We start from the raw sequence: 15,339 nt of genomic DNA, 5'->3' as shown, positions 1-15,339 counted from the left end.
CATTGGTTGGTGTTTAACATGTATATATGCTAAGACAAGACAACATTACAACATAAACCGATTTGGGTCAAGAATGGAGTGTGTGATGGAGATTGAAAATGTATATTATGGGGTCCATATATAGAAAATCTGAATTATACATTGGTATTTCTAAATAATTTCTAGGTTTGTAATATTACTCATACTATTGTTTGTATATATGTCAACATTTCAAGCTGTTGTCATTTTATTTATTCATTTATTTTTAATATTATGTTTGGTTTACTGAAATGAACTGCAATAGAATGACCATTTTATTTAAGTGTCTATTATCACATTTGGTTTTTTAAAATATTCTAAAAAATATGCATGGCAAATAAAATTGATGGCATGAAGAGTACTCAAGTGTTTGCAAGAGAAAAATTGGAGTGTCAACACCCAAAAACTAATCGAACAATTAATAATTGATTTTCGTCGATAAAAATAAAAAATAAAATTATCATTCATTATTGTAAGATAATGATCATTTCATTCTAATAAACTAAACACTATCTTAAAGGGGAAGGATGAAAGAACAAAATTCTTCACTCTCTTACAAATGAACAATAGGTTGGATCATGTGTCCAAATCTTATTGCCTCCTCAATATTTGTAATACTTGTTCGCTTTTGGTCAGTTATGAAATAGAGTTTAGTCACATGTGAGAGGTGTGTTCATGAATTTAACATGATATCAGACAATAAATTATATGTTCTAACATCACCTACTCAATGATTATAATAGGTATACCTTCTTAATCCGTTTATTGTAGAAATTTTAGTCACACGTAATAATTTCATACAAAAAATTTATTCAAAATAATAAAAAGGAAATTTAGTCAAAACTCTTTCATTGGACCCTTATTTGGTGAAAAAAGACTGTCCAATTTATTTTTCTTCATAAACCCCCTAAGGAGAAAACACATAATTGAGTAAGGACAAAGTAAAATATTTTATTTTTCTTTCTTGTACAATATTGCCAGAGTAATATGTTATTGTCAAATAGAATAATTGGCAAACAGAGTAACATGTTACTGTTACAGTTTATATCAATTTTAACGGTAATATATGTGTTTTTTTTTTAGTCAACATGGATCTTATCTTAATGAGAGAATTCTAAATATATTAATTTTATAAAAAATCGACATTTACATCAAAAGTTATATTATTTTAAAGTTTTATATTTTGATAATAGTGATATTTGTTAGACTTTTTAAGGAATTTTTTTGTGTGTTTATCCTTAATTCATTAAAATTTTGTTATGAGTGAGTTTTGACCAAATATCTCATAATATAATGGTGGCAATTTTAAAATTATGAGATAAAATAGTGAATATTTTGATTAGAATTCAAATAAAAAATTTTGTTAAAAAAATTGTATTAACATGGTAATTGATTGTATATAGAAAAGGTGCTGTGACACATATATTACCCATTATGTCTAGGTATTCAGAATTTTATTCTCAGTGTAGGGTGAAGATTCAAAATATGTATTATAAAATTTATGCATAAATTAAATCTAAATTATATATTGATATTTTTAGATAATTTTTAAATTTATAATACGATCTCCATTTGTTAGCAGTTAAATCTGTCATGTGTACGGCTTAATGCAGGGACAGAGACATATCTTTCTTTATTCACCTGACATTATTATAAAATAATAATAATTTGAGTTGTGTTTGGCTCCACTCATGCGTGTTTTACACGCCATCTAAAGTTCATTTCAAACTTTGCATGCATATACTATGCTACATCCTCTCCTCGTGTTTTATGATGCCTACATATATATTAGTGCAATTAAATTAAAAATCATACTTTTTTGGTAGATTATTGTGACTGTTTGGTGCAGCTTAAAAAGCTGTTTATTTTAACTTTCAGCTTAATTTAAGTTATTTTGATGTGATTGGTTTAACTTAACAATGCAACTTATAGCTTTTTATAAATCATAAATCAACTTATTCTTTGAGTGGGGCAGGAGATGCTTAATTTATAAGTCAGAAATCAGCTTATATTTATAGTTATAAGGTATAAGCTGTTAAAGCATAAGCTATAAGTATTTTCCCACAGCTCTACCAAACAAGGTCATTGTCATCCAAACTTGACCCGTAAAAACTTTCAAAGTAGAAAATCCGATTAATTAAATGTATGCATTAGCTATAAGGTTTTAGTCAAGATTTGTTACAATTAATGATAAAACTTTAAAATGAGAGATAAGGATTGGCTTTAGATTTAACTAATTGTTCTTTCTACTTATACCCTTAGGCCATGTTTGTTTGGAGATTAAAAACTCTATCAAATTGAAGCATAATTACAAAAGACGTCATTAATATATTATTTTGTATAATTTTTTTTTTTTTTTTTATGTAAAATTCTATACACTTATTATTTTTCATTTGATAAACTTTTGATTCACCAATTTGAGGGATTAACATTGCAGAATTATATTTGGATAGATTTTAGTTCAACTCAACGTAACTAATCTAAATGCCTGTTTGGGAACTTGATTTTTTATTTTTTATTTTTTTATAAGGTGAAAAAAAATATATTTGAGAATGATCATTTTGGTTGAATAAAAATAGTTGTGAGAAAAAAATTAATTAATTGATATGTACAATATAATCTATTGCTATTGTGGTTGAATTCATAAGTTTTGATTTTTTTTTTTTTTGGTTGTGGTTTTTTGGTTTTTCTAACCAAAAAATATACCCCAAACAGGACTTATGAGATCAAAACTCTAGAGTATATAATGGGTAAAATTAAATAAAATTTTTAAATCAAAATTAAATTTGCATTTAAAAATGTTTTTATGTGATATGAATCTCTTGAATGACCAAAAAGAAAGAGGAACAAAGTTGCATGCTAATGTTGACAAAATTAGACTCTGCTACTTTCACAATGGTCCCAAATTCAACATATTTGATCTGGGAGGGAGCCGTATAGAAGGAAAAATTATTTGGTACTCTTAGGTGGTGTTTGGCAAGTTGGGTTGGGGCTAAAATAGCCACAAAAGACAAACACAGACTATTTTAGTCACAACAAACAAAACATCACATCCAACCCATAATCATTACACTCTTCTCTCACAAAAAAAATCAAAAAAGCCAAAAAGCCAAAAAGCCCTTCCCAAACCAAACTTTTTAGCCCAGGCTAAAATAACCAAAAAAGTCAAAAAGCCAAAAAACCAACCCACTTCCCAAACGGAGGCTTAAGGCATTACATGATATTGTCTCTCATTAATTATAAAACTTCATATTTTTTAATTACTTAAAATAGATTCATAAACTTCATTTTTTTTCATCAATAATAATACTAACATCACGTGACGGTATTCCAAAATCAATCCATAAATTACCTAATTGAAGGGTTCACGAAGTAAATGTACACGTGGCAATCACAGGGGGAGACACGTGAGAATGGAATTTATCCTTTGCTTGAACGAGGCGAGCGAGTGGGGTCAACTGTGTGTACTGCTATGTTAGAGAGAGAGAGAGAGAGAGAGAGAGAGAGATGGCCCACACGTGGAGTGCTCTTTCGGTTTTGCTCCCTTTGTTTTTGTTGTTTTGTTTTGTGCTTTCTTTATCACGACCCTCGAAGACTCCCAAATATTCTCTCAATTATGTCATGTCATTATTAGATGGAAAATGTTATATAAATTTATTTTTAAAATTTATTTTATAAATTTAATAATATATGGGTGATATAATTAATTAATAATTAAAAAAATAGAAGAGAAAATATTATTTTTAATGTCTTAATTAATTATCACATTAATAGACTTGGAAATTGGATCTTGAGTTGGATTGTCCTTGTGAAAAATAAATTCATTTAATTTATTTTTAAAGTGTGTAAATAAAACATAGATTATAATTGTTCTATGTCTAAGAGTTCATTTGAAAAATAATTATTTTAATTGATTTTTATGAAAAAAAATTATAAAAAAATAAAGAGAGTAATATGATTGAATATTTTGATTTTTTAAACTATTTTAACCAAAAAATCACCATCCCAAACAAGGCCTAAAACAATAAGTTTCAAATATTAAAGTTACAAGTCTTACTATGTCATAAGAATTTGTTTGTAAATAAAATTTAATTGGTTTTAAAGTATTACGTGGCATTATTCGTGTGATATTGTCAACCAATAGTGCATGTAACACAAAATTTTATGTTTAGAATAATATTGGCTCACTTTAGGCCCGTTTAATGTAATTTATTATAAGTTAAAAATTGATAATCATATATAAGAAATAACCGTCCATAGTTTTCAAATAATCAAAAAAATTTAAATTATTTAAGCTATTTTTACCTATAAATTATATGCACAAATTATACAATATAGTCTATCTTAAACTTTTAAAATTAATTTTTTTATAAATAACTTAAAAAATCTATCTACTTAATATGTGTTACGATTTTGCATTAACCAAGAATATCAAATAAATATTATCATTGAAAAATCACATACAAATCCATTTTCTAAAACATTTTTTTAATTATATCTTAAATGTGTAAGTAAAATAATTAATTAATAATTAGAGAAAATATGATAAAGAGATCGAGTTACCTTAAATATTCTAAAATAATGTGTCACATCATTAGATTTGATCTAATTTTTGAATTTAAGTTTTTGTTTGGGATGTGAGTTGGTTTTTTAGCTATTTTAACTTGAGGTTAAAAAGCTTTGTTTGTGATGAATTTTTTTGACTTTTGTGAGAAAAAAAGTGAAATGATTATGATTTGAATGTGATAAATTGTTTTATTGATTTTTTTTAGCTTATTTTGTCTTTTTGTGACTAAAATAGCCAAAGTAACCCATGCCAGACATAGCCTAAATAGCAGCACCCATTACCATATATTTGAAGGACATGTTTAATTGGATGGACTATACCATTAAATTGAGATTATTAATCCATAAAACTTGAAAAATTACATTTTGTTGTTTAGTTAAAATTTTTGTGTTCTAAATTAAACAAATATGTCATCGGGGCTATGGCCTAGTGGAGAAAACAGTTCTCTCCACAGAGGTGACTTAGGTTCGAATCTTAGGGTATGAAAAATAGCTAAATTTTCAGTTGGTTCTCTTTGAGATCTCACACTGTACTCTTATTGACCTTAAACTCTTCTGTGGTGTATGGCTGAGCTCCACTAATGCCTCAATGTGAGTTGAGTTAAATCTGGTAAGCAACTGATTACTCCGAAATTAGGATCCACAGATGCGATGATAACACTACAAAACATCTTTTTTTTGTTACAAAAATAAAAAAACCTCATATTCTAATTAAATAATCAATCTTACAATAATCTCATAAATTATTAATCCAATCACAATTAATTCTTGTAATAAACATGAGAGTACTCGATAATTTAGAGATAGTGAGAGCTTGGTAAGACGCCGTGATTTCTGACATAGAAAATGCAACACCAAACGCCATCATCAACGGCCTTCCTTGTCCCCCCTCCCAACTATATGCGGGGGAAGACTGCAGTGTGAATGAATCAGAGCCGTTGGTTGGCCAACTGAGACAGAGTCATAGTGATCTAGTCAAGCTGAGCTAACAGCAGCAGCAGCAGTAGTAGTAGAGAGTAGTAGTAGGGCAGGGGGTATAGAGAGAGTTTAGAGACAGTAGGTAGACAGTGTGGTGGCCCACTTAACTTCCCCCACTTGCCACCGACGGTGCCATGCTAACCTAAGCTGCTCCCCACCACCACCATTCTCCCTTTTTCTTCCCTTCTTATTTCCCAACTCTCTGCCCCCTCCCTTCCCCCTCTTCCCCTAACTCCATTCAACACCAACCAACCTCTCTCTCTCTCTCTCTCTCTCTCTCTCTCTCTCTCTCTCTCTCTCTCAATTCATAGAGCACTCAAAGAGAAGGATTGTGATGAAGTGTTCGTAAAAGGATTGGAGTGAGCTGTTTATGATCACTTAATTTGCTTCTCTTTATTGCTAAATTTAGGCGAATGGGTTTTACTTCTCTTCAAGTGTGCATGGATTCATCTGATTGGCTCCAGGTATACCATGCATTCTTCAATTTTTATTTCTTCATTTTCAAACATTGAAAATTAAATTTTGCAACTTAATTTAATGGTGATACGTGTTTTAAGATTAAAATAAATAAATAAAGAGATATGTGACAGAGAATCATGCGCACACAACCCATCATCATCATCATCATCATCATCATTATCCTCTTTTTCATCTAAATCTCAATACTTCAATTTATTTTCTAAAAGTTTTTTAACATCCTCAGATTTTATTTTTATTTTCCAAAGTTTAATTTTGATGACAGCATGGTCTAAGATCTAGGTGAAAGAGACTATGCACTCCCATTGCTCCAGGGGACTAAAATTGCTTATATAAAGTAGTTCAACTCTTATTCTCATGCGATCTAGTGACACTAGAAATAAAACATAAATGATTTGTATTTGGAAATATATCCATATTTGAAATAATAGTGTTTTTTTTTTAAATTTTGTGTGGTTTAATTTACACCTAAAATAAATTTGATTCGTGCAATTTATCTACATTCAATTTGGTACATATCATTGCTGAAAATCAGAGTCAGGTGGGGTTAACATCTTGGAATTTTTAGTTTATAGACATTCTTATTGATATCTGAAAAGGACAAAGAATGTCTAGCCCTCAGAGTAATTATTTACATGTGGATGGCAATGACGTGTACATGCTATAAATAAATTTGGATAATTCATTTATGTGTGATCTATTTGTGACTCACATTAATAGTAATGTATGCACAAAATTAAAATATAACAAAAAACATAGAAAATATATTATGTGATTTAATTTCATTTCAAATATAACTCACATAACACTCATGATAAAGCTCTGTTACACATTATATTTTATGTATATTTTTAGTGTTTGAATTCTAGACAACTATCATTTCTCAACTCACATAAATGAATGATTTAGATTTATTTGTAACATTACCTAGTCTAGTCCTCCATTGCATTATTGTGATACAATTCTGACACATTCAAACATATATGTCAGGGCACGATTCACGATGACCCTGGAATGGATTCTTCATCACCATCTGGTGACATGCTCACTTGCTCAAGACCTTTAATGGAGAGGAGGGTTAGGCCACAACATGACCAAGCCCTAAAGTGCCCTAGGTGTGACTCAACCCACACCAAGTTCTGTTACTACAACAACTACAGCCTCTCTCAACCAAGGTATTTCTGCAAGACTTGTAGGAGGTACTGGACCAAAGGAGGCACACTGAGGAACATCCCTGTTGGGGGTGGGTGTAGAAAGAACAAAAAAGTTTCCTCCAAGAAATCAAATGATAATAATAATGTATCTATGAGCAACCCACAAAACCCGGGTTCATCGTCTCGCAATCCGACTGATCTCCAGCTCTCCTTCCCTGAGGTTCAATTCTCTCACCTCACAAACTTGATTGGGAGCCATGGGGGGATTGGAAGTGGAAACCCTAGTTTCTTGGAGAGCAAGTATGGCGCCATGCTTGAAAACCCTAGGGCTATTGATTTTATGGAGGAGAGTTCAAGAAGCCATGATTTTATGGGGAGTGGTGAGGTGGGTATGATGGGTGGTGGGCTTGGTGGTGAGATGAGTCATCACCATGGATTGGGTGGACCAAACTTTCATGCACTGTGCTCTTCTCCTTTTGGAATGTCTCTTGATGGGAATAGTGGTGGTGGACCTGGACCATTCATGGATATGAGTTGCCAGAGGTTAATGCTTCCATATGAAGTGAATCATGAGGATCATCATCAAAATACAATGGATGTGAAGCCAAATACCAAGCTTTTGTCTCTTGAGTGGCAAGACCAAGGTTGTTCTGACGCTGGGAAGGACTCTTTTGGGTATCTCAATGGGGGACTCGGATCATGGACCGGCTTGATGAACGGTTATGGACCATCCACAACAAACCCATTAGTCTAACAATAAGGATAAGTGCACATATGAGAACCACATAATGAGATATAAATGTGTGTAACTCACCTTTTGTGAGATATTTATACTGTCTCATTATGTGATTTTTATCTGTGTTCCTAACACTATTGTTGACATGATCAATGGTCAAGAATTGCAGGCTGGTGTGATCAACGGCTGTGGAGCAAGAAAGCTAGTAGTCTTAGACTTATATCTAAGTATTTCCTAGTGTATGCCTTTATTGGACAGGTTTTTAATGTTTCTTTCTGTGAAGTTTTTTTTTGTTTTTTTGTTTTGGCAATCGACTTAACAAATGATCAGGAGTGTGAATGCGAGGATGTGAGAGTCTAAAAATGTCTGCTTTAGTGCTTTAAAGGTTGGTCTCTCCATCTTTTTTACTAGTATATTATATTGGTGTTGTTCAATCTTATTGAATTTTTATGTGAACTTGATTTCTTTGGTGGAAGACATTCAAAGTTGTGGATTTTGTTAAGATATCGAGGAAGATAGATAATGGTTGCTTTTCTTTTTTTAGTTCCATAAAAAATTGTTAGAACATGGAGTATCTTATCTGGTTGTGTACTTGGTGCATCTTTTGTGTGATGATGATGTCTGTGTGTGTGAGAAAATTTATTAGGTGCTAGTTTAGTGCTACAGTGTTCATACTTTTTATTATATTATGGTTATTATATTTTTCAATTGTTCAATAGAAAAGAGAATGGATATTTATTCCCATTTAATTATTTTGGCCTATCCACTTCTTTAAACCTCCATTCAGCAAAATGAAACCTTTACATTTTTTTTTTAAACCCCACCTTAATATCAACTATATCCCTAATCCCAAGTCTAAACCCAGACCGTAACCCCTTCCACTTTTCTCTCTAATTTGGATTCTCTCTTTGTTCTCTTTGTTTTCTTGCATTCAAATCAAGTATGAGTGCTGGTTCCCAAAAAAAAAAAAAAAAAAAAAAAAAAAAAAAAACAAACAAACAAACGTATGAGTGAGAAACAAAGCAAGAGAAGAGACCCATACCATGGTGACCATTAAAACCTCTACCACAGGCTATGGCGAGTGATTTCTTGTATTCCTTCTCCCTCTTCTCTCTTTTTTTCTTCATCTTCTTTTTGAAAACCTTAGGTTTTCATCTCTCTCTCTTTCTCTCTCTCTCTCTATCTCTCTTGTTTCTTCTCTTTCGCAATGGTTAGGGAGGTCACGATGGCGGAGTGGGTTCGGCAACACAGTATTGAACAAATCCTAAATGTTCAGCAACACAATGTTGAACGAATCCTGAATGTTTGGAAACATAGTGCTGAATGAATCCTTTTAGTTCGATATAACACAGTCCTGAGTGGGTTGATCTCTCTTCTTTGATTCAAATCTACAATAGGGGATGAGGGTGCTTGTCAATGGAGGTGATGGCTGATTGTGACGGAGGGAGCGGTTGTTGTGACAGTAAGTGGTGAAAGATGGTAGAAGTTACAATGACAAGGGGTGGCTGGAAATGGTGGTGGTTGCGGCGACGAGAGGTGGTCAGAGATGGTGGTATTGCCAGAGGTTATTAGGGTTAGGTTAGAGTTTGAAAAACTAGGTTTAGAAGATTAGGAATGAGGGTAAAAGTGAAATTTTAGACTGGGACAAAATTGGAATTAAAAAAAAATGAATACGGTAGGGGTTAAGAAGAAAGGTCAGGGTTAATAGCAATGCTCATATAAAATTATGGGTTTTACTTTCTCCACCAATCACAACATCTCTAAATCATTAAGTGGTTGTACTCCAAGAGTACCCAACAATTACTCCTGTGTTTGTTGAACTAAGTTGGTTATACTAACTTGTTATTTATATATTCTTGGCCCGCTTTCGTGCACCAAATTAAAATCTTACTAACTGACCTAGATCTCAAATTACTAGGCCAATCCATTGAGGTTGATAAATAGTTACCTATATAGCTAGTTATCATGTATTTTGAGAATATTTTATTTGATAGTGTGTCCAATCAGTATTAAAAATTAAATGCTTATAGAATTGAAAAAAAATAAAAAGATGGTATACAATCAAGTGATATATTAGATCTATGTGATAATTTCTACTTATATAATGAGAATTTATTTGGTTTTTTGGGTGATATCTAATTTAAATATGAATAAGATATTTTGTGTCATGACCAACTTTTTATTACACGGTTATCATTACCAAAATCTATTATTATAGTCCATTTTCATTGATACAGTATGGAAAACAAGTCTACTAACGTCCATAATTACAAAAATAGTTCTCTCAATTGTACATATGTAACGCCCTGACCCTTTACACGTCATTATTATTGTTCGCTTTGGGCCACGTCCGCACGGATTTGTTCTTCCCAGTGGGTCACCCTTTCTAGAACTACTCCAACCTAAGCACGCTTAACTGTGGAGTTCTGTTAGGGATTTCACCACCCGAGAAAAGGCCTTGATGCTATATAAGGGTCTAGATTTTTACTTTTATAGTCCAGGAACTCCCCCTCCATTCCCGATGTGGGACACCGGGGCCTTACAATCCACCCCCTTTAAGGCTGCACGTCCCCGTGTAGTAGCCTGCCAGCTCACAAGCCCGCCCACATGCACCGAGAGACGCCAGGGGCCTACACTCGGTACTCCGGAGAGTCGGCTCTGATACTATTTGTAACACCCTAACCCTTTACACGTCATCGTTATTGTCTGCTTTGGGCCACGCCCGCACGGATTTGTTTTTCCCAGTGGGTCACCCATCCCAGGACTACTCCAGCCTAAGCATGCTTAACTGTGGAGTTTTGTTAGGGATTTTACCACCCGGGAAAAGGTCTCGATGCTATACAAGGGTCTAGGTTTTTACTTTTATAGTCTAGGAACTCCCCCCCCCATTCTCAATGTGGGACACTGGGGCCTTACAACATACATATAACAAAATGCAACATGAATTACAATTAAATAAGTTGCCCGTAGGCTACATTGTTACATAAAGAGAAATGGTTCAATCCTCATTACAGTAAAGGCCTTCCACCAACAAATAAAAGTCCCATGGCCAACATGTAATGAAGATCACCGATCTTGTATCATTTATTAACCTGCACCTGAAAAAAGATTAACAACGTGGGATGAGTATAAAACTCAATAGAAATCCTAACATGATCCTAAACAATAATAACATACAGATAGTTATGATCATAAACGCTTCATATCATACAATATAAATAATGTAACGGTTTATAATCAAAGTATACTAATTAATATATACTTTTTTTTTAAATTTTTTTTTTTGCCTATTTGCTCAATAATACATAACGTTCTCTCTCCCTTCTCTTAGATTATCTATTTTATAAGGAACCTATATTAGCAACGCATTTTCAAGAAAGTTTTTACAACTCAATCACCTTTCATTCCTTACACTCTCAACCCATCAAATACCAACATTTTTAGTACATGAATCACATTTCCAAGCCCTAAACCAATGGTAATGAAATATTTCTACAACCCGTTCGACACACAAATTTTGCACAATATCTTTAACATGAAAGAAATAACGTAAATATTAAGACTACTACACAATCATATGAGACAACCAGACCTTATCAACCAAGTTGCTACCACATACGATATACACAGATAAACCAGTTCAACACTGAAACACCAACCCATGCTCTACCTGTCTCAAGCACAATATGCCAATGATACACCTTTCCATGTTGAAATGCCATTTTACTAGACACAAGCTGAAAAATAATGGTACATCTGCCAATTTACTAGACACAAGTTGGAACGTATAATATTACCTCTGCCAAGTTCTCCAGATACTAGCTGGAAGGTACTGATACCTCTTATTCTAAGTGCAGCAAATTCTCCAAGCGCTAGCTAGAAGGTAATGATATATCTTATTCTCAGTGCAGCATACATTACCAACCATCACAACATGCTAAAAAACATGACAACACAAATGTAACACATGCACATAATTTATTCAACACATCAATATCATCATTCACTGATGACCAATAACAAAATCTCTAAGCACGTGTATTTGATACTCACAACTACAATTGTCCAAATATCATGGGACATAAGGCCAACAACAATAATAACTTATATCAAATGTTCAAATGTTCAACCTCTCGTTTATTCTCAATTATTTTCTTTTCAAAATCAATTTCCTTATTTTCCCAACTCACAATACTCCAACCATGTTCCCAAAATTCATTTGCTTTCTTTAATAATCCCCAATCCATAGTGAACCGAAATTACAACCCAGATCAACTCAACTCAACATATATTTCTCAAAACAATCTCAATATCTCGGTTAACTCCCTTTTTAGAAATTACTGTATTAATACCATCCATATAATACATAACATAACTATTACTCAACTTTTCCCTTTTCATCTCATCAAACCTTTAGGGTTTTCCTCCATTCAAAACATAAATAAGACAGACTAGCTTCTAATACACCAAAACCTTCCAAAATATACAATTTCACTTTCCACAACTCAAATCCAAAAATCCATTTTTATGAATTTGAAATCACATAACTAAATCGTACTTTTAATGCAATAGAAATATACGACATGCCTATCCATAAAGAAGTATTGAAAAGAAGCAAAGAAATCTCTACCTCTAGCAAGATGATGAGAAAGCCTAGAAATCCAACGTCAATGAAAACATGATATGTTCAGATTACTTGAAAGCCTTCTTTGTGTTCTACGTTTTGGTATATGGAACTATGGTGAGATTTTGAGTGGAAAGAGATGAAATCCAACCTTAAGAGCTTAGGATTTTCGGACATAGAGGAAAGAAAGGAAATAGAGAAAGAAAAATGATCTAGATTTGATCAAAAAGTGACTTTTTAAAGTGTTGATTTTGAACAGACTGCTCGAGCGATGAAACTTGTGCTCAAACGTCAAAGACACAAGACCGCTCGAGTTATGAACCCTTCGCTCGCGCGTAGAACGTACACTCCCAGAATCTTAGACCTGCAAAAGTACTGAATGACTTGCAAGACTGCTTGAGCGAACAAACCGTCGCTCAAGCGATGAAGAAGAAAAATTTTTGATTGTTACATTTTGTGTAACAAATATAATAACGTGGCTTATAATCTCTCAAATAGGTCACTTGTATGTGTGAAGGGCATGTGTATTGTGTTGGAAAAATTACTTTTAAGTAGGAACAACTTAAAAGTATTTACATTTTTACAAAGGTGCAAGTTAAAGTAAGTGACAATTGTATCCCATGTAACAATTTTCACTTGCACTTCAATAAAAATATAATTATTTTGAATGAGCAATGCTACGCTTCAAGAAAACTTTTCAGGAGGATGGTCATGAAGATTCTCTATCATTGAATTAGTTTTTGATATTTTATTGTATGTTATGACTTGAAACAATTATCTGAATTAAATAAAATGTATATTATTCAATAATTTTCACACACACAAATATGAATGACTTTCAGTCATTTATACAACTCACACAACTCATACATAATAAGGATAGACCCAACAATGATAACAACAATGATAAGGCTCTGGAATGATATTCATGTATTAAAGATATTCATGAATTTCATAAATCATATCTCAATAACCCTCGTAAAGTAGAACATTCTAAAGAATGAATTTTTAGCTTGTCCCCAAAGAATCAAAAGATTGAGTTGGTAAGACTTTGGTGAAGATATCCACGATCTGATCTTTAGTGGAGATGAACTGAATTTGAGTTTCCTTTCGTGTGAACTTTTCTCGGACAAAGTGAAAGTCAATCTCAACATGTTTAGTTTGGGCATGGAAGACCGGGTTTGCGGACAAGTAGGTATCCCTAAGATTATCACACCATAGAACTAGCGGAGATGATAGCGAAACACCTAGCTCAGACAACAACGATTGGAGCCAAGAAATTTCAGCGGAAGTGTTAGCCAAAGCTTTGTATTCTGACTCAGTAGAAGAATGAGCCACTGTCTGTTGTTTCCAAGAGGACCAAGAGATTAAATTGTCAACAAGAAAAATAGCATAGCCACCCGTGGATTTCCAGTTATCAATGCAACCTACCCAATCGACATAAGAAAATGCTTAAAGATAGGAATAAGATGTTGGTTGTAGCAGAAGACCATAATTTGATGTTGCTTGGAGATATCAAAGTATCTGTTTAACTAGCTGCCAATGCTCCACGATCGGAGAGTGCATATATTGACATACTCGGTTGAAAAAAAAATGAAATATTAGGTTTGGTGCGGATGAGATATTGTAGAGAACCACCAACCATTCGATAATGGGTAGGATCGTCCATTGGAGTTCCTTCAGCAGAGGTAAGCTTAGTTGTGGTTGAAATTGGTGTTTGAATCGGCTTAGAGTGTAACATACTTGATTTTTGTAAGAGATCTAGAATGTATTTTCGTTGAGAGAGTAGTAAACCATGAGTTTGTTGGCAAGCTTCAATACCCAAGAAATAATGTAGTCCCCCCAAGATCCTTGATGGAGAATTCATGGCTTAAAGTGTGAATAAGCTGCTAAAGATAAGAAGAAGAGTTACCGCTGATTAATATATCATCAACATAAATAAGAATGTAAACTACAAGTCCTTCATTTCAATATACAAATATTGAGTTGTCAGATTTTGATGTCTTAAATTGAAGCTTTAGCAGAAAACTAGTTAGCCGAGAAAACCAAGCTCACAGAGCTTGTTTCAAACTATAGAGCGACTTGTGTAGTTTACACACAAATGATGGATGGTCTCGTCAACAAAACCAAGAGGTTGGTGTATGAACACATCTTGTTGAAGAACACCATGAAGAAAAACATTATTGACATCAAGTTGCCGAATAGAACCTTGAGAAACAACAAGTGACAAAACTGTTCGGATGGTGCTTGTTTTAGTGACCGAACTAAACATCTTAAAATAGTCAAGGCCTTTTTGTTGATGGAAACCCATGGTGGCCAAATGGGCTTTATAGCGCTCAATAGATCCGTTGGCCCGTCGTTTTATTCAAAAGACCCATTTGCAACTAACAATGTTCATACTAGGAGTGACCAAATGTAAGCTCCAAGTGCCATTACGGATAAGTGCATTAAGTTCCTCGGTCATGTCTTTGCGCCAAATGGAAGATTTATTAGTAGTGGTAAAGCAAGTTGGTTTAACTGAATCGACCAAAACAGATGATGAAGTAGTGATGAGAGCTTTGGGTTTGGAGGACATATTTTGTAAAACAATTGAGTGGGTGCGTTTGGGAACAAATGTGGGTATGGTTGGAGAATTAAGATCAACAATAAAGTTGAGACCACGGAAATTATGGATTGTGGAAGAAGCAAGGGTGACAGGTACAGTAATGAAGGACGGGAACAGTGTGGAGGGGGAAGAAGGTGATACTGCAGCAGGTTGAGACAGAGGAGTAGATAGTACAATAGAC

The 15,339-nt window shown here is 33.4% G+C and overlaps 1 protein-coding gene across 1 annotated transcript; it reads left to right on the top strand.

The window, feature by feature from the left end:
* The first annotated feature begins 5,389 nt into the window (after positions 1 to 5,389).
* Positions 5,390 to 8,404, top strand: HCA2 (Dof-type zinc finger DNA-binding family protein). Its single transcript, XM_028228897.2, has 2 exons — positions 5,390 to 6,026; positions 7,030 to 8,404. The coding sequence occupies exons 1-2, from the start codon at positions 5,976 to 5,978 to the stop codon at positions 7,945 to 7,947; spliced, it is 969 nt and encodes a 322-aa protein (XP_028084698.2). The 5' UTR covers positions 5,390 to 5,975; the 3' UTR covers positions 7,948 to 8,404.
* Positions 8,405 to 15,339: the final 6,935 nt, after the last annotated feature.

The sequence above is a fragment of the Camellia sinensis genome, chromosome 15 (genome assembly GCF_055761805.1).
Source record: "Camellia sinensis isolate YWXY chromosome 15, ASM5576180v1, whole genome shotgun sequence".
Taxonomy (NCBI): domain Eukaryota; kingdom Viridiplantae; phylum Streptophyta; class Magnoliopsida; order Ericales; family Theaceae; genus Camellia; species Camellia sinensis.
This window is presented reverse-complemented; position numbering and strand designations above follow the sequence as displayed.

Bases quoted from the DNA above. Each gene is read 5' to 3' on its own strand.
- HCA2 (XM_028228897.2), top strand. From the start codon at position 5,976: ATGGGTTTTACTTCTCTTCAAGTGTGCATGGATTCATCTGATTGGCTC. The intron at 6,027-7,029 runs GTATACCATGCA...CATATATGTCAG, and splicing joins ATTCATCTGATTGGCTCCAG to GGCACGATTCACGATGACCC.